Raw genomic sequence first — 19054 nt, 5'->3', positions numbered from 1 at the left:
TCTACATATATATATGCATGTGTGTGTATGTATAGAAAGTGTTTGCAAAATAATTTTCATTAGTTGCAATTATTTTCTAAGATCTTCGAAGACATTCCGTATGTGAAAGTTCTTGAGTTAATTAATTAGTCTCTCTTTCTCTCTCCCCTTCTCTAAGACCAACTCTGAACGAGATTAAAATGGTGGAAGAATACAACATCCTTCTGGACTGTCACACGGACAAGGTATTCCAGGTGTTGAAACAGGCCCAGCAGATTGGGATGATGACGTCAGACTACAATTACATCTTAACTACGTTGGTGAGTAGCAGTTAATTATTTACCTAACCATAAGTATGGAACGCCTGTGTGTGTGTATATATATATATATATATATATATATATATATATATATATATATATATATATATATATATATATATATATACTATATATATATATATACATATATATATACATGCTGTACAGTATATACATACATATATATATACATATACATATATATATATATATATATATATATATATATATATATATATATATATATATATATATATATATATATATATAAATAAATGTGTAAATGCGTGCGTGTATGTAAAATAGAAGGTACACTGTTAATCAACTCAATGTATAACTGTCACGAAATCTCTAGTAACACGGAATAGAGCAATATAATGTATTTTTCATATTATGATTACGATGCAATTACAAGATCACAGGAATAACAATCGAAAAGATAAGCGAAGTATATTTTAATGAGAAAATAGATAAGTGGAGGAAATAAAAAAAAATTTAATGTTGTTAATGCGAACAAATATAAGAAAATTTTTAGCAACGAATTTAGTGTTACATCAACAATTTTAATTAATTCTAATTTTATATTATACGCACTTGGAACAACAAAGTTCATAAGATTGAGGTTCCTTACTAGACCCTATTTTCAAGCTGCCAAATATTTACGTATTCCGTCAGCTAATTCGCTAATTATCAACAAAAGAGAATATTGGCTATTTTTGTTTTCAGGAAGCAGTAACTAAGCGGTCGTTGTGTAAATAGTTTTACATGTTTTGGGTCTTAATTAGAACAGATTGTTTATCTTCACCTTCATTAATATTATATAGTTCGGAGTCATTCGTTATGATACTCGTTTACTTACATCATTGGCGGTTTATACATCATTATCAAGCGAACATCATTGGCGGTTTTACCCCATTATTAAGCGAACATCACTGGCGGTTTATACCCTATTATTCAGCGCACATCATTGGCGGTTTATACCTCATTATTAAGCGAAATCATTGGCGGTTTATACCCCGTTATTATGCAATCATCATTGGCGGTTTATACCTCATTATTAATCGAACATCATTGGCGGTTTATACCCCATTATTATGCGAACATCATTGGCGGTTTATACCTCATTATTAATCGAACATCGTTGGCGGTTTATACCCCATTATTATTCGAACATCATTGACGGTTTATACCTCATTATTAATCGAACATCGTTGGCGGTTTATACCTCATTGTTAAGTGAACATCATTGGCGATTTATGCTTCCTTATGAAGCAAACATTTTTGGCGATTTATACCCCATTATTAAGCGAACATCATTATTAAACGATCATCATTGGCGATTTATACTTCATTCTTAACCGAGTACCGTTGGCGATTTATGCCTCATTACCAGCGAAAAGAAACTTTAATTTCACCCTTCCCTTGCAACAGTTTTGCATACTCTGCACTATTTAGATATGGTGACTAAATTAAAAAAAGTACAATTCTACTTGCCATCAGATGATGAATTTCCAATTTTGTTCATTTTAGATAAGTGTTTTGCCTTTGAGTGATCTATTCTGTGTAATAATATCCTGAAGGTTTTGTTTACTTTGTAAAATCCCTTCCTGAGATGTTAATTTCGTGAAAAACCCGTTTGTGTTATATTATTAATGCTGTGAAAGACCACTTTGTTAGCTGTTGCTATTAGCTCACTCTGTACGTTTTCTTCCAATACTAGAAATCTGTTGATGATTATTACGCTATTTTGTTGGCTGTCACTTGTACCCCATCCTTTATTATATTTTCTTCTTTGCTGGAAATCTGTGACTGATTATTATGTTATTTTGCTGACTGTTACTTTTACTCTGTCCTTTATATTTGCTGTCCTTGCTGGGGATATATTACTGATTGCGATGCTATTTTGTTTAAGTGTCGCTTTTACTCCATCCTTTGTATTTTCTTTCCTTGCTGGGAATCTATTACTTATTGCTAAGCTATTTTGTTGACTGTCGCTTTTGCTCCATCCTTTATATTTTTTTCCTCCGTTAGAATCTATTACTGATTATTATGTTATATTTTGTTGGCTGCCGCTTTCACCCCAGCCTTTATATTTTGTTTCCTTAGTTCATTTCTCGCTATAAGGCGGTTCGGATTCCACAATAAGCTGTAGGTCCCATTGCTAGGTAACCAACTGGTTCTTAGCCACGTAAAAATAAATCTAATCCTTCGGGCCAGCCCTAGGAGAGCTGTTAATCAGCTCAGTGGTCTGGTTAAACTAAGATATACTTAACTTACTTTGTTAGAAATCTATTGTCATTTTGTTGAGTCACGTTTTTACCATATCCTTGATATTTTCTTCCATTACTGGAAATCTGTCAGTGATTATTGTCCTTCTTGTTGACTGTCCTTTATACCTTTTCCCTTAGTTAGAAATCTAATATTGTCTTGACTTGGTGTAAATCTGTCACAGATTATCGTGCTATTTATTTAGTAATGAAGTATTCCTCGCCCTGCAGGACCTCCATCTGATCGATCTCGAAGACTTCAAGTACAGCGGAACAAACATCACAGCTCTGAGAATCATCGATTTGTCTCGCGACGAAGTGCGGAATCTGACGGAGGATTGGCACGCTGGACAGACGCGATATTCAAACAGATTGTACGGAAGAGGAGAACTGATGATGGTAAGCGTTATATTCTCATAATAAATCAGATTACTATTTTACCCGTAGCCTGAAAATCCATCGATAATGAGTTATGCATTTTGATGAAGAATGGCTAAATTGCTATTTTTTTTTTTTTTTCGTGAAGGTCATTTTGTTCATGTTATTTCTATGTGGGTGTAATTTGATGATACTTTCATTTTCTCCCGTGGAGATGTCTCACTACCGTTTGTCTACATTTCGTGAAAATCCTGCTTAATGAATTTGTCCCCATTTTGTGAAATTCCTGGACTAACTTTTGTTCCTTGTTTTGTACATGAATTGAAAATACGTTAGTGTTAATTATTTTGAAGTACATTGTTAAAATTTTCGTTTTATAAACACGCATAGGTGATACTCACTGATGTTCTAAGCATTTCATGAAAATCCACAGCTTATAGATACATACAGCATTGTTCATTTAAAAAATATATATATACGATTAGTATGTCATTCATTCTATGAGGATTCGTCGTTTTAATTTCATTTACCGTTTGAATATGTGTACATGAAATCTTTTCTATCAGAAAAAATTGCCTGCTAATATTTTGATCATCTCACAATAAGTTATCGTTAACATTATTTTTTTTCCTTGTTGAGGAAACCTATTGTCTATGAATTATTAATCTAATTAGATTATTTTGCGTAGATATTATTCATTTTTAATAAGTTTGCTGCTTTTGAGCGATGCATTCGGTGTAAACCTATCTGGAACATTTTATTTACGTTATGCTGTTACTTTTTCCCATATTAAGATTTTTATCCTTGCTGGAAATTCGTTACAGATAGTTCTGCTCCTTATGAAAAGTTTTTTTTTTTTATCCTAAATCATTCACTATTTTTACGAAAACATATTGATAATGGTTCTTCTCACTCTTAAAGGAAAACCTAAGCTCTTTCTCATTCATTCCTGGAAAGTCAATTACTGTTACGTCATTTCCTTAAACTCTGTGTTAGTCTATCCTTGAAAATACTTTTTTATAAAGACCAACCATTTTATGAAAGCACTTTGTTATTGTTTAAAAAAATAAAAATAAAAATTTTGTTTTCATTTCACGACAGCATATTGTTATTTACTAATTTTCTTTTTTTCGTTTTGTTTTAAAAGTCGTTTCGGTACATCCCTTTTGTGAAATTCATTTCTGATATATTTGGTAAGTTTCCATTTCGTTCTCTTTTTGGTGTCCTTTTGTTCGTCATTCATTTTATTCGAGCGAACAAAATTTAGCCTTGCAAGAGTAGTATGTTTACCAGGCTTCAGTAACTTCAAGGTGCTCTAAATGTAGAATGAATTATGTAAGAGCTAACATTTCTTTTATGATTTTCTAGCCAGGCTGAATATTCTGGTAGTTCTGTGACATTAAGCATGCGCAAGACTTGACAGTATGTGTTGTATCCAACCACGTAGATTGTTTTTTTTTCAGCAGGCAGTGTCTACATATATGTTAGTTAGTTTTAAGCTACTATAATATTTCTTTGACAATATTTCTTGCAAAATAGGAAAAAAGATTCACCTTAGTGCACGATGTGATGTACTTCAAACAAAATGAACCTACTTCACGTCCCAGATTTACTCTGTATCATCAGCTGATCATTTTCCCAGTGAATAACTTTTACCCATTTCATAGACTTTGATAGATAGCATTTCAATGTATGTGTTATAAGTGCTCATTCTTATCAACTCCTCATTTCCCATGATGCATGTTTCTATATATTTCATCATATTGTATTTATTCTCCACCACTTGCCCCTGCCAACCTCTCTCCTCAAAACTGGCGACTCTTTTAGCTAAGAAAGCTCATTTCTTTGCATTTTTGCTTCTGTGTCTTTAAACCATTGGCTTTGTCGTGGACCTTCTACGCGGGCTGGTGTCCCCCAAGCTAAAATCAGTCCGATTTCTTGGTCTTCCACTCATAAGAGACTGAATTTCAGCCGCGCGCTGCTCAATGTCGCCACTGTGCATGCAGCTGGGTCAAGTTCAAGTTCATTTGGTAATTATAAAGCCATTTAACCTCCAAGCCTCGTTTCTAATGCTGTTTCCCTTCTCTTCCTCCTCCCCTCAGCCCCATGGAAAATCTAACATGACGGTAAGATACGCGAGGAACATCGTCAGCTCTGTTGCATTAATCTCTTGTCTAGTGTCTCTGCAGACATAAACTATAGTCCGTTTTTTTTTTCCCCAACTAATGCTTTTGCTACAGTCTGGTCAATAGAAAGTATAACAGTAGTTTTTGTAATATTTATTTTTCTTTTTTTTTCTTTTAGAAATAGTTCTTTGTAATCATGGGTTATGATTTTCTTTTGGATTTTTCCTTTCAATAATTCTGTAAAGTATAGATGCTTGCTAACTCGTTGGTGTAATGCTTGGCTGTCAGTGTTTTGAAGGAGTTTATACATAACTACCTAAAGGCCAGTATGTAGAGAAAGCATTAGGTTTTGTGACATACTTTACATGCGGAGAATTCTCAGCGCATGTAAGGTAATGTTTACATATCAAACTGCAACTACACTTCATTTTATGTCTGTTGTTTTATTTTTATTATCATTTAAATAAAACAACAAAATTACCGAAACTATCAGAAATATGCGAATTCAAAGAGGGTTACATATTAAGAAAAATCCTTTTAAAATCTACGATGACTTACAATGTAAGTAAAGTCAAAATATTTATAACGAAAATCTAAGGTACTGATTAAGACAATTAGAACCCTTAAAACTCTAAAGCCCCGCTGACTTTTTAGAGTTCTCAATTATGGCAATCATACCACACAGCACGGCCATTCTTTCACTCTTACCAAAAGCATCAATGAATTAATCCTACAAAAAATTTTCTCACACTTTCAATGTCATCTTTACCTTGAATCCATGACACATCATTAGTTAGCCTAACCCTAATCCTAATCCATTACCTGGGTAGTCATATGGTCCCTTTGATAAACGGTCTTTAGTTTGTAATATCAGACTCGTTAAATTCTCAAGACTGAACTCCCTGCCCTTTCACTTATACGTCAGTTATAAAATTCGATCGTCAAGTCGTCTTTGAGATCTTTCAAGCACTAATGTGTCAAAATATAAAGTTGCCAAACACTTGCTAAGTAACTGCGCCATCCAAAACGAACTTTGTCTGGGTAACCTATGAGATGATGGGTTTGGAAATTATTTTTCTATGAAGATTAGAACTGAATATCTTATGAGGTCATAATTTCTAGTAAGTTATACATACAGGCATATATATATATATATTATATATATATATATATATATATATATATATATATATATATGTATATTTATATATATATATATATATATATATATATATATATATATATATATACAGTATATATATGTTATATATATATATATATATATATATATATATATATATATATATATATATATATATATATATATATATATATATATATATATATATATATATATATATATATATATATATATTCTATATATATATATATATATGACGATATATATATATAACGATATACCCAGATTATTCATAAAGATATCATTAACCTGTGCATATACTGAGATATTTGTTCATGCTTTCTGTTAGCGTTCAAAATCCAAAAGCATAGCTCGATTCTACAAACGTCGTGGGAAACTGAATTCATCATCTTTCCAGTTAAAAAATTATCCCTACAAGTTGTCAAACAAACAATACGTAAAAATTAGAAAAGAAAACCTTTCTGGCAAGACGTATGATGGATATAGGCTTCCTCTCTCCCCTCTTTTCCTTAATTAATAACGTCAAGAGGAGGGTCAGGGTTCTTCCTCGAATGACATGAAAAGTACCCCATCTGCGATACCCATTAACGTTCACAATGCTACAGTAGACTCACATAGAAACGAGATATTAACATAAACATTCCACCTTCCAAGGGATTCATAACCTATAACGAGGCACTCACCTTTCGTGAACGCGGCAAAACAGTGTTGCAATTTATATATACTTTCTTACAGTTTGGAGTTACGTACCCAGCTATATTATACCCATACTCAGGTAAACAAACACGCAGGTGCGTCTGACGCGAGAATCGGTAAGAGACAGACAAACAGAGACAAACATGCTGACAGACAGACAGACAGACAGACAGAGAAAAGGATAGAACTTTGTATCAGAATTCAGATATATATATATATATATATATATATATATATATATATATATATATATATATATATATATATACATTTATAAACACACACATGTATGTATATATTTATGGGTGTCTGTATGTCTATTTCTGATCTTTATGTGGTCAAAGAGAGAGAGAGAGAGAGAGAGAGAGAGAGAGAGAGAGAGCAATCAGGGTCTGTAATCCTTGAGACGACGACAGAAAGACAAAGAAAGGAGGCAACTGCAACACACGACCCTTCGAAGGCAAGATGCGATTAGGCTCACGTCCAAAGGTCATGGTAGAAAAGAGAGAGAGAGAATTTCCTCCCTTCCCTCGAAGGTCAGGCCCTTAAAAGGAAGACATGTCACTGCCAATCTGTTCTGTCATGCCAAGGGAAATCTATACGTAAGTCTAATAACGAGATTTTGCACGTTGTGAAATCACGATCTTCAGTAGGGGTACTTTCATGAATAAGGAGGAAGCAATTGGATTTTGATTAAATACCCCAACGGAACAAATAACTGCATTTAATCAGCAACGTAGCTTTACATCCCCATAAGTGCTACATGACACTAGCAGGCTCTACAATGAAGGAATCCTTCAACTCCGAAGTGTCTCAGTCTTCACTCATCTGTGATTAGGAATGCCACGTAAATTTCCCTTTTAATCTTTCGCATTACATTTCATTTATTTATTCATTTATGATGTTTTCCTTTGATATCCCCCCAGAAATAAAATCTTCTTCAAGAGATGGGTTCGGTGACCACTCTCCCCCCTCCCTCAAGAAAAGTAAATAAAATGGAGGTCTTGAGTAGAGGTATACATAATTCAACTTCGAGAAATAATACGATATAAATTCAGGGGAAAACTAAAGCAAAAATTAACCAATACTGAACAGTTTAGAATAGATATAATTACCCATTTCAATGTGCATCACTCTCAGTGAATTATGTTAAAGTTCCTGCCTGGAGCCTTCTGTCAAACAATGAGTAAAGAAACGCGGCTTCCGTCTTCATCTAAGCCAAATAAAAGTCGGTCTTCGAGTGCTGTCTGATTCCCGACTCCAACTCGACATGAATCATTTTCTTCATTTCGTCCTGCAATTCACTATTATGTCTCATAGCGAGATGTTGAATGACACCACCGTTCCCTTTACTGAGAATCGCCGTCAGACTAGGTCATTATTATTGGAGGTCGTTTTCGCCTTCAAATGGTTCGGATGACTAAGTGTGCGCGGCGAGAGATTACAATCATTTGTGCATTCTTCCCTTGTAACTTTCAGTGAGCACACAGTCGTTATCTGGGGATTGATTGATATAGTTACAGTTCATTCTTCTTACAGTCAACTGTTGTCAGAAAGAACAACTTTTACACATGACTGTATTTCTCTCTCTCTCTCTCTCTCTCTCTCTCTCTCTCTCTCTCTCTCTCTCTCTATATATATATATATATATATATATATATATATATATATATATATATATAATATAAAAATATATATATATTGCATAACACATATCAATGTTGCAAAAATATATGACCTTCCACGGATGCATGTGGATACAGTTACTCTATATATATATATATATATATATATATATATATATATATATATATATATATATATATATATGTATATATATATATACAGAACAATGTTGCAAAAATATATGACCTTCCATGTGGATACATGTGGATACAGTTATTATATATATATATATATATATATATATATATATATATATATATATATATATATATATATATATATATATATATAACAGATTAACATCATATAGATATCTAAAACCCGTATTTGACACCAAGGAACGAGGTAAGTGTTAAAATAACCATCATTTCTTGTACACTCATGTATATCCTGATGACCTGACCACCTCCGTAATGTCTGTGTAGTCCTATAGACTTTGTCTTCGTACCCAGCTTAAAAAAAAAAAACACAAATTCCTATCTTGAATCTCACTAAAGCTCACTTAATCCATCACTCAGTAATGTCTACAGGTCAGGGTGATCTTTAGGTGTAATTTCTAAAATGGATTTCTATCCATTTTGTAACATTTTCATTGAATAATGACGAATCTGTTCCATGAATGTAGACTCTTTTTTTTTTTCCTCCCCTTCTGGACACATGTCCATCATCTCTCTCTCTCTCCAGACCGAAACTGCACTGATGTACGATGCTGTCCAGCTTTTCGTCAAGGCTCTCAAGAGACTGGATAACTCCAACGACATCATGGTGACGGCCACCGACTGCGAGAGAGAAAGTTCGTGGGGGCATGGAAACTCTCTCATCAATTATTTGAAAGTGGTGAGTTTACAGTTCTGGAAAAGAGTGACACTTGAGAGCCAAGACCAGCATCTTTACTTTGTTTCTTATCAATGTCTTAAAAGTAGTGGGTTGATTTGGAAAAAGCGCTTCCGAAGGCTTAACGTCAAATCAAGAAATCTCCTCAACATTCAAATCAATGGGGTATGTTACCGTGCAGGATAGGTTCAAGAATGTGAGATTGAAGCGGGTCCATGGTCGTCGCTATTGTCGTGACATGCCGCTCAGATGTCGCGAGCTCGCTCTTCCCCAGGGTGATGAAAATATCACTGGTTCTGTACCATGATCAGTTACTGCCACAGTGTGGGGTCTGCGGTGAGAGGTTGACACCAACATTCTTTGGAAGCTTGAATTTCAAGTCAATGGCCCCAGTGTGCTTGTTCTATGTGAATAGGTTTCACCTACCGAATTAATAATAATAATTGAAATTATAAAAAGCAAGTTGCTGTGCAGGAAAAGGCTGAACAAAAATTCATCCTTTATTAAAACCTTAAAGTCACGCTTAAGGGAGGCTTAAAAAATTGCAACGATAAATTCAAGTGGTTACCTGATTTTCAGGAAAGGCTTATGAAAAAAGGTGACTGTATGAAGTTCTCAAACTGAAGGCAGTTCGCTTATGTACATCAAAAGCCGATGAAATTAAAAAAAAAGACATTAAACGTGTCACTGGGATTGATTATTTAGAAAGTGTTTTGAAATGGCCAGTACCATTATTTTTCATCACTTATCTGAAATGGGTGAACTATAATGAGTTATAATGGAAAAGTCATATAATCGTATTAAATTTTTCCCAAAGTTATGAAGTATCGCCATATTTCGTTTTGATTGGCGTGAATATGATTGTGTAAACAAGGTATTAGTTTTAAGTATACCACGGAACAACTAATGTTTTTATTAGGTACCAATTGTTGGAAGAAAAACGAACCGATGTTGAGATTTCTTAGTCATTTATTTAAAAGGTAAAAGCAGTTAATATGAACTGCTTAACTAAACGAATTATACAAATAATTCGTTATCTTTACATTTAAATATCTATTTAGTTGCATCAATAATTACTGAGCAAACCAGCATGTAATTTATGTTCTAGTCTCTTCACCAGTTAGACCCTGACAGCTTCAACTAAGAACTGATACTGTTACACCTTCTATAATGTATAATGATACTTCTTAATAAACGAATTAAACTCAACAACTAATACTGTACCTCTTATAATGAAATATAATACTTTTTAATAAATAAAATAAACTTACTAACTGATACTGTACCTTCTATAATGAATAATGATACTTCTTATTAAATGAATTAAACCTAAGAACTAATACTGTACCTCTTATAATGAATAATGATACTTTTTAATAAATAAAGTAAATCTAAGAATGATAATCATACTTCTTAATAAATAGAGTAAACTTAAGAACTGATACTGTACCTTCTATAATGAATAATGATACATCTTAGTAAATGAATTAAACCCAAGAACTAATACTGTACCTGTTATAATGAATAATGATACTTCTTAATAAATAGAATAAACTTAAGAACTGGTACAGTACCGTCTATAATGACTAATGGTACTTTTTAATAAATAAAATAGACCTAAGAACTAATACTGTTATACCTGCTATACTGAACAATGATACTTCTTAATAAATTGAATAAACCTAAGAGGTAATACTGCTATATCTTCTATAATTAATAATGATACTTCTTAATATAAATAGAATAAACCTAAGAACCAATACTGTTATAATGAGTAATGATACTTCTTAGTAAATAGAATAAACCTAAGAACTAATACTGTTATACCCTCTATAATGAATAATGATACTTCTTAATAAATAAAATAAACCTAAGAACTAATACTGTTATACCCTCTATAATGAAAAATGATACTTCTTAATAAATAAAATAAATCTAAGAACTAATACTGTTATACCTTCTATAAGGAATAATGATATTTCTTAATAAATGAAATAAACCTAAGAACTAATACCTTAATAATGAATAATGGTACTTCTTAATAAATAGAATAAACCCAAGAACTAGTGCTGTTTTACCTTCTATAAGGAATAATGATATTTCCTAATAAATGAAATGAAATAAACCTTCTAAAGAACTAATACCTTAAATAATGAATAATGGTACTTCTTAATAAAAAGAATAAACCCAAGAACTCATGCTGTTACGTCCCCTATTGCCAACAGGAGGAACTGCTGGAAGGTCTCACTGGAGCAATCAGCTTCGACGCGAGCGGCTTCCGAACCGACTTCTGGCTGGACATCATGGAATTACAGAGACCCGGTTTGGTTAAGGTGAGCTTTCGTCTTTTACCAGAGTCTGCCAGTGGCTCCTGTCTTTTTCCCAGGCCATTAGTGAAAAGTAGAGGTCATATGATTAGACAGCCTAACATTATTTTCCAATTTTCTTTTTAGATTCTAAAGACAGGCAAAGATCTGAATGGTGAAAGAGACATGTATTCCGTATCGAAAACTATTTTCTATATATATATATATATATATATATATATATATATAGAGAGAGAGAGAGAGAGAGAGAGAGAGAGAGAGAGAGAGAGAGAGAGAGTAAGAACGGGGAGACACAATCAGAACTTATCTTCCTTAATCAACCTACTTGTCCCATCACCCATCCAAACTTTTCCCTACATGAGATTCATCTTGGGAATTATCATGTAAAGACTCAGTTCATTAACATCCACCATCAGCAACTGGCGACATTTTATTTCTTTTCTAACAGTGGAAGACAATTAAGTCAGCATTTAACAATAACCTTTCATAAGTTTACCTCTTGCAAGCGAGAGAAAACGAGAACGCGAAAGGGACAGAACACGTAAGCAGTGATGCCACAATGAAATCAGTGTTGCCACACTGAGTTCAGTGTTGCCACAACAAGCTAGTCATTATAACTTAGGCACAAAAGGCTTGGTGATGGTGTGGGAGGTAAACCAGAAAATGGCTAATTGGCAACGCAGTAATTGGCTTTGAGCAGACAAGGCAGTCACTGTGTGAAAAAAAAAAAGTTGAATTCAATGCTTTCTCTTCATCTATTAAAAATCTGCGTTCGACGAATATGACAAATTTTACGGTAAAATGGAAGCATCTCATTAAAGTAATCAGTCTACTCCACTGTCGGTCGAAAATGAGTTATTTTCGCAATATGTTTTCTTCCCCTTTTTCCCCCCCTGATTCTCGCCTGCTATGCTAATGAGCTCCATTTACACAGCGTAACAAACAAGCACTCTTGAAGGCAAAAGGAAACATAAAGCAGCGCAATTCGACACTATCTGCAGAACCGCTGTTGCTTTCTGGTCGTCGGGGGCCTGGGGGGGGCGTGATGTTACCTTTATAGTTTTAACTTTGGAAGATCTTATACATTTTAAAAAGGAGAGCTTTGTCTTCTTTCTGTTTGTCTGGAGATCTTATTCGTCTTTGTCTTCGGTGGGAGATTTTCATTACCGTTACAAGTTAGAAAATCTGGGCCATTTTCTCTTCGAAGATCATTTTCCTCCTTTCCGGAGTTTGTGTGATATTTTCTTTTTCGATCTGGAGGAACCCCAAAACTTTTTCTATTCTTCTAAGAAGGGATCCTACTATAAAGTAGATCCCACGGATTTCTCCCCTCAACGGCGATCTTCATTCATTTTCTTCTCTGAGGGAGATCTAAGGCCTGTTTCTCTTAGGGGGAAGATCTCAGTTATTGTTCTTTTTTTTTTGGCAGGGGGAGGGGGCACAGAACTCATTTTTATTCAGAAAGAGATCGTAGTTATTTCTCTATCAATTTTTTTTCCTTGGGGTGTATGGCACATAACCTCATTTTTTCCTGGGGTTAGGGGCGATGTGGGGGTTGTTTTTCAGGAAATTTGGGTCAACGTCATTCGCCACCCTGATAATAAATTATCAAAAAGCAATTAAACTCATATTTAACTGTGACATATCTTTCATATCTTTCACAAATAGTAGATTGCTAAGACGTATGATCCTCTAGAAATTGCTGCTGATATTATTTAGTATTTTGTGAGTTTCCTCGTCTGCCCAAAACGAATGTTTCCTGTCTTGAAGCAAATCCAAGAGGGACCCCTGTAAGCAACTCAAAACAAAATAATCAAGAGAATGACTGGATTCATTGTTAATTCATTCATTCATTCATTCATTCATTCATTCATTCATTCATTCATTCATTCATTCATTCATTCATTCATTCATTCATTAGCTAATTAATTAATTATTTGTTTGTATTTTCTGGCCTCACAACTACTGAGGTCACTGACACCATTTGCAGTCATTGTTCGTTAGTCGTTTTTATCCTCCACTCCCAAATTATAATATAAATGTAATTGTGTCTCATCATGGGTTGCGGTAGAAGTAAAGTGTTAACAGAAGTTCGGGAAACCAGAATATAATGGAGCTTACATATTTTGAGGGTGAGAAAATGAGAATCCGCGAGCTGCTGGGTGTAAAGAGAGATACAAAGTAACCCAGACCTGAACATCACTGATTTCATTTTCGAATTTCTGTTGCACAGCGTCAGATTATAGATATTTAACCATTGATAGGGATAAATAAAGTCCGCAGTAGTATCGCCACCAACTTGATTGAAGAGGCCAACTGTATATAGTAGTATACTGCATACATACACACTACTGCGAACTATTTTTCCATTTAATATCACGAGAATATTTCCTCTGACGTAAGCTTCTTTTAGACCTCCGAGTTGCATACTGAAAGTAAAAGGTTCTATATCAAATCCTAATGTGAGGTAATATATTATTTATTTAAGAAATTTTACGCTATCTCATCACCTAATGAAGTTTCAGTGATTTTTCACCTCTAAATTAGTAGGTTTTCCGTAATGTGTTCTGAAACTGTGATACATTATGGGCTTTTTGTTAATAATACCATTGGCACACTCGATATTGTTGCCCTATGATTCACATCACAGGTTAGAGCTTTTTTACTCCTGAGACTATTATTGCATCATGTGAACCTCACTTTGAATACTGCTGTTCCTGCACCAGATTATTGCTGCATGTGAACCTCACTTTGGATACTGTTGTTCCTGCACTAGATTATTATTGCTTCGTGTGAACCTCACTTTGAATACTGCTGTTCCTGCACTAGATTATTATTGTTTGTTCCTGCACTAGAATACTATTGCTCCATGTGAACCTCACTTCGGATACTCCTGTTCGTGCACTAGATTATTATTTTCATGTGAACCTCACCTTAGATACGTACTGTTTCACATTCACTCTTGTTGCTCCCATTTCAAATTTCTTGTCTCTGTGATTTATTTTGGTCTCTCTTGTTTCCAGGTTGGTTACTGGCGTCCCAGTACAGGCGCCAACTTCACCAGAAGCAACGGAGAAATTCCCATAAACATGATGGAGGGGATTCAAAACAAAACTCTCAGAGTCTCCATGGCTTTTGTGAGTTTTATTTTAAGTTGCAGTTTCCTTCTCTCTCTCTCTCTCTCTCTCTCTCTCTCTCTCTCTCTCTCTCTCTCTCTCTCTCTGAATTCAGGTGTATCTGTTTCATTTTCTGCCCTCATATTTATTAATTTAGCATCTTTTCCTATATTATTGTTGTTATTAAAGTAGTTTAACCAGACCACTGAGCTGACTTTCAGCTCTCATAGGGCTGGCCCGAAGGATTAGATTAAAATACCAGGTCCAGGCCTTCTCTCTCTCTCTCTCTCTCTCTCTCTCTCTCTCTCTCTGCAGACAGATTTCCCTCTGGAACCCTCTTTGTTTTATAATCTGTTGACTCCGTCCATAATGGTTTTCAGGCGAAGATTTTAAGAAATTAAGAAAGCAAACTAAGGGAACAAAAATATGCAAATCCTTTCATTTCTGTCCGTGTTGGACACTTCCTACTATTCTCCCATGCACTGTGATTTAATATCGCGTCTCCTCTCCCTTCCCTTCTTGTTACACACTCCTGGGGTCAGGCAGAGACCAGTCCAAGCCCTTAATATATTTCCGATCCATCAAAAGCGAAGGTCAGTAGTTAACCGAACGGCAATGGATATTGGGTTCGAACGACCGTCTGGAGGAGCCATTTTCAAGCCCGGTCAGGATTCTGCCTTGAAGTACTGTCACTGATCAAATTCTTTTCAAGTGCCATTGAAAAAAGTAGTTGTGCTGGCGGAAATACGGCTATAGGGAATAGAACTTTGATGAATCTCTCAGAAATATATTATATTTGTAATATTTAATCGATAACAGTATGTTAACGTTTCGTCAGTTATTAAGCCCTTAATATATTAATTGTCATTCATCTCATTTATTTCCCTATGTTTCTTATAGATACCGACCTACTTCTAAATTTTTTTCCCTATTCAGGACAATGAAAGTTAAGGCGTTCACTTTTTAATTCAATTTTTTCATGACCAAGAAAGCAGTTGACAGTTTTCTCTCATATGTAGGCGATTTCAAGATGTAGGTTATAGTCTATCTTAGTTCCTTTATTTTTATTTTCTTTTTAATTTATCAAATAACTTTTCCTTAGTATATTTTCTTTCGTTTTTTTTTCGTGAGGATCATTTCCTTTTCACGTTTTCCTTGAAATTTCATGTTTGCTTCTTCCTTTAATTTTCGTTCATTAAATTTTCACTTTAAAGATTTTTTTCGTATTTATAATTCCTGTCTTTTTCTTCCGGCTTTATTTCAGGAGTTCGCCTTTTAGGTTTACCCCTGTATTTGTCCTTCCCGCTTCGCGCTATTCTTTCACAATAAATCTAACCATATTCTTACATTACCTCCAGTTTCATATCCACGCTTTTCCTCCTGCAAATCTTACCCTTACCCTTTTCGTTCCATCTTCATCCCATCCTTTATTCTCCATTCTGGCCATTAATTGAATCTCATCTTTCGCCCATCACTTTCATTTTGCTCTAATCGTTTTTACGGCGCTTTCTTTTTCTTCCGCCTTTCTCACTGACGACCTTCCTCACGTTTGTTTATTCCCCTTCTTCCCAGAACGACCCTTACGTCATGCTCGCCGAGAGCCCCCTCAAGCTGACGGGGAACGACCGCTACGAGGGATTCTGCATAGACCTGCTGACGGAAGTCGCGGCCAAGCTGAAATTCAACTTCGTCCTCATGCCCGTCGAAGGGAACGCGTACGGAAGCTACAACAAGACCACGGGGAATTGGTCCGGCATGATCAAGGAGCTCTTGGAAGGGGTAGGTACTAAGGAGCTTTTGGAAGGGCAGGTACTTATGAGCTCTTGGAAGGGGTAGGCACTGAGGAGCTCTTGGAAGGGCCAGGTACTTAGGAGCTCTTGGAAGGGGCAGGTACTTAGGAGCTCTTGGAAGGGGCAGGTACTTAGGAGCTCTTGGAAGGGGCAGGTACTCTGGAGCTCTTGGAAGGGGTAGGTACTAAGGAGCTCATGGAAGGGGTAGGTACTAAGGAGCTCTTGGAAGGGGTAGGAACTTAGGAGCTCTTGGAAGGGGTAGGTACTAAGGAGCTCTTGGAAGGGGTAGGTACTAAGGAGCTCTTGGAAGGGGTAGGTACTTAGGAGCTCTTGGAAGGGGTAGGTACTTAGAAGCTCTTGGAAGGGGTAGGTACTAAGGAGCTCTTGGAAGGGACAGGTACTTAGGAGCTCTTGGAAGGGGTAGGTACTTAGGAGCTCTTGGAAGGGGTAGCTACTTAGGAGCTCTTGGAAGGGGTAGGTACTAAGGAGCTCTTAGAGGGGGTAGGTACTAAGTAACTCTTAGAAGGGGTGGTACTAAGGAGCTCTTGGAAGGGGTAGGTACTAAGGAGCTCTTAGAAGGGGTAGGTACTAAGTAACTCTTAGAAAGGTAGCTACTAAGGAGCTCTTGGAAGGGTAGCGTGCTCTGGAGTTTGCGGCTGATTTAGGAAAAGTGGGCTGTGAAGTCAAGTATAGGGGCTTTTTTCAGACATCCAGCGCTTAAGAAAGTGAAACTAGGGAGATCGAGTGGTTGCATAGCTAGATGTAGGGAAGGAAGTGGAACGGAAGTAAAGTAAAAGGCTAAAAGAGGGTGCATTTAGGGCTGAAGAATAATATATATATATATATATATATATATATATATATATATATATATATATATATATATATATATATATATATATATATATATATATATATATATATATGAGACAAAGATTCTAAGTTTTCATAATTTCATGAAAAATCAAATGGAGAATAGTCTAGATTCCTTATAATCTGTAAAAGAACCCATAATTTCATCTGCTGCTACTACTACTACTACTACTACTACTACTAATAATAATAATAATAATAATAATAATAATAATAATAATAATAATAATAATAATAATAGTAAGAAGAAGAAGAAGGAGAAGATTTTAATCTTAGGTGCTTCCATTTAACACTGATATCACATACTGCATTTACACTTGAATTATAATTATTGCAACCCATGAATTATTCTCAATGTTTAAATCTAAGATTCTCAAAAAAAAACTGAAAAATGCCTCCCAAAATTGTAATGAAAATTGAGGAATTTAGTCTCAAGAACAAGAAGGCTTTGGATGTACTGACGAGCAAAGGGCTCATCGAAAAGATTTGGGGGTTGGGGCCCGAAGATATCGCCCCCCGCTTCCCCCCGCGTGCAAAAAAGAAAAAAAACTATCGAACTCAAGGCTTTAATAAGTATTCCCCCTGGCAAAGAATCTGAACACCAAAGACCTTTTAGTATCGAAGTCTCAGAGATTTAGAAGAAAAATGTCAAGGTTTTGGATTTCAGATTTCTGCGTGACACAGAAAAGCAGGCAACGGTCGAAACTAGTTAGAGAAAATACAAAATTTCTGTCTAGAATCAGTGAAGAAGAAAATAATTGAACATTTATATACTTATTCGAAATATAACCTCATCCCCCTTCCCCTACATCCAAAGTTACGAATCTCACTTACAGAAAAGAAGCGGGTCAAGTTAAAAGCAAATATTTCAACCTAAATTTGTTTTGATGATGGTGACATTTTTTTGTCAAACGCATCGGCGGTGAGTGAACGAAAGTTTTGAAAATGTTTCGTGACTATTTTTCCAAAATTTGGCTGCACGTAATATTTTCTTACAGATTTGAAATATGTGACAGGTTTCACTCTTACGAAACATATTACGGCCTTATCGCTGTGTTAAATAATCGTGTTTTCGCACTGAAATGAGAGACAAATATGGAGCATGTTAGGTTGCCAGCTCGTGAATTTTGAACGAAATCCTATGCAATCATGTCGTACCACTTAAATATAATCAAAATAATCATTGTTTTCCTCCCAAGCGAGCTGACCTTGCCATGACTGACCTGACCATCAGCCACGAGAGGCAGCAAGCCGTAGACTTCACGATGCCCTTCATGAACCTGGGAATCTCCATCTTGTACGTCAAGCCGAAGAAGGCCCCTCCGTCCCTCTTCTCCTTCCTGTCTCCCCTCTCCTACGAAGTCTGGATTTACATGATCACGGCTTACGTTGGTGTGTCCCTCCTCATGTACTTCTTGTCCAGGTGAGTCAGTCAGGCCACTGAGGAAGGCGTTTTCCTTTCTATGTTTTCGTCATCAGAGACAACAATTTGTCAAGCCA

General features: G+C 35.3%; 1 protein-coding gene across 3 annotated transcripts in view; it reads left to right on the top strand.

Moving 5' to 3' along the window:
* LOC136839612 (glutamate receptor ionotropic, kainate 2-like) overlaps positions 1-19054 on the top strand; it is a 180838-nt gene that overhangs the window by 154737 nt on the left and 7047 nt on the right. For 2 of the 3 annotated variants that reach the window (XM_067105895.1, XM_067105897.1), the window contains exons 6-13: positions 158-299; positions 2798-2965; positions 5047-5070; positions 9299-9451; positions 11674-11781; positions 14799-14912; positions 16464-16670; positions 18754-18977. In XM_067105895.1, coding sequence (XP_066961996.1) covers positions 158-299; positions 2798-2965; positions 5047-5070; positions 9299-9451; positions 11674-11781; positions 14799-14912; positions 16464-16670; positions 18754-18977 — 1140 coding nt within the window. The remainder of the gene's footprint in view (positions 1-157; positions 300-2797; positions 2966-5046; positions 5071-9298; positions 9452-11673; positions 11782-14798; positions 14913-16463; positions 16671-18753; positions 18978-19054) is intronic. The other variant, XM_067105896.1, reaches the window with a different exon arrangement.

This window comes from Macrobrachium rosenbergii, chromosome 6 (genome assembly GCF_040412425.1).
Source record: "Macrobrachium rosenbergii isolate ZJJX-2024 chromosome 6, ASM4041242v1, whole genome shotgun sequence".
NCBI classification, from domain to species: Eukaryota; Metazoa; Arthropoda; class Malacostraca; order Decapoda; family Palaemonidae; genus Macrobrachium; species Macrobrachium rosenbergii.
The sequence above is the reverse complement of the archived record's forward strand: the minus strand, read 5'-3'. Positions and strand labels throughout refer to the sequence as shown.